This window comes from Diceros bicornis, chromosome 30, assembly GCF_020826845.1.
Source record: "Diceros bicornis minor isolate mBicDic1 chromosome 30, mDicBic1.mat.cur, whole genome shotgun sequence".
In the NCBI taxonomy this organism is placed as follows: Eukaryota; Metazoa; Chordata; class Mammalia; order Perissodactyla; family Rhinocerotidae; genus Diceros; species Diceros bicornis.
Genome location: NC_080769.1, coordinates 10,951,412 through 10,952,973, shown reverse-complemented (window position 1 = coordinate 10,952,973; position 1,562 = coordinate 10,951,412). Strand labels below are relative to the sequence as shown.

Below are 1,562 nucleotides of genomic sequence, written 5' to 3'. Positions count from 1 at the left end.
TGGAACTTTCTGAACATCATATAAGCAATACAGCTCAAAAACGAATTACTGAGGAGATTCTAGAGAAGAAACTAATATAGACAAATAAAAGTAAAGGCATGAGTGTTTGGGATATTGAAGAAATCGAGAATGTGTTTTAGGGGAGAGAAAGAACCAGGGGATTTAAATTCACAAAATTTATCTTTGGGGCCAACCATGTCCACTTAGTTCTAAGGTCAGTGACTCATCATGGAGAAGAGTCTGCTCAGCTGAGGGGACTTCCCAGGGCCCTCTTCACATCCTTGTTCCTCAGGCTGTAGATGAAGGGGTTCAGCATGGGGGTGACCACAGTGTACATCACTGAGGCGATCGAGCTTCTGTGGGAAGAATGGGTCACAACAGAAGTGAGGTAGACCCCTAGGCCTGTCCCATAGAACAAGGAGACAACAGAAAGATGAGACCAACAGGTGGAAAATACTTTATATTTTCCTCCTGCGGAGAAAATTTTCATTATAGAGGAGAAAATCTGAGAGTAAGAGAAAAGGATTCCAATGAAAGGAAAGACAACCACCACAGCAGTTGTCACATACATGATGATGTTATTGAGGAAGGTGTCAGAGCAGGCCACCTTGAGAACCTGACCCAGTTCACGGAACAAATGTGGAATTTCAGTGCCTATACAGAGGGTCAGCCACCTCAACAGTAGAATAGGAAGAATGGAGACCCAGAAAATGATGAACGAAGACATCAGAACCAGGAGGACACAGAGGCGTGGGTTCATGGTGACCATGTAGTGCAGCGGGTGGCAGATGGCCACAAACTGGTCATAGGCCATCACAGTCAGGACGAAATTGTCCATTCCATGAAAAATCATTAAAAAATACACCTGAGTGAGGCATCCTATGTAGGTGATGTCTTTACTCTGTGCCTCGATGTTCACTAGCATCTTTGGGATGGTGGTGGAGATGAAGCAGATGTCCACAAATGACAGGTTGGAGAGGAAGAAGTACATGGGGGTGTGGAGCTGGGAGTCAGAGCTGATGGCCAGAATGATGAGTAGGTTCCAAACCACAGTGACCAGGTACATTGAGAAGAACACTGCAAACACCAGGGACTGCAGTTCAGGATCCTCTGTGAGACCCAGGAGGAGGAATTCTGACACTTGGGTGTGATTTCCAGCTTCCATGTGGCTTGTGTGTATGAAGGCAAAAGCAAAGTTCAATGAACATCGAACTGGCACCTCAGCTAGTCGGCACCACTTGATTCCACCTTAAGGTGGAAAAACTTCACTTTCCGTTGAGTCTTTCCAATGACAGTGATTCACTAAGTCAAGTTGTAGCCCAGTTCCATTTCAAATGTAATTATTTAGCCTTTTTAAAATTAAAATTTTCATTTCCTATTCACTGATTCAAATCATATTTGAGGCTATTGGCATAAATCAAATTCTTCTATGACATGACCCTTCCAATATAATTGAAGACATTAAAAGCATTTTCTTTAATAAGCTCCATACTTCCTTCATTCTAATGCCTTGTGCTGGTTATTAAAATATGGATTCTATCTCAAACAACCTTAATTCTATG

At 42.8% G+C, this 1,562-nt stretch overlaps 1 protein-coding gene across 1 annotated transcript; it reads right to left on the bottom strand.

Moving 5' to 3' along the window:
- Positions 1 to 244: 244 nt before the first annotated feature.
- On the bottom strand, positions 245 to 1,165 carry LOC131394611 (olfactory receptor 7D4-like). Its single transcript, XM_058525999.1, has one exon. The coding sequence runs from the start codon at positions 1,163 to 1,165 to the stop codon at positions 245 to 247; it is 921 nt and encodes a 306-aa protein (XP_058381982.1).
- Between the last annotated feature and the right edge of the window lie 397 nt (positions 1,166 to 1,562).

Bases quoted from the DNA above. Each gene is read 5' to 3' on its own strand.
- LOC131394611 (XM_058525999.1), bottom strand. From the start codon at position 1,165: ATGGAAGCTGGAAATCACACCCAAGTGTCAGAATTCCTCCTCCTGGGT.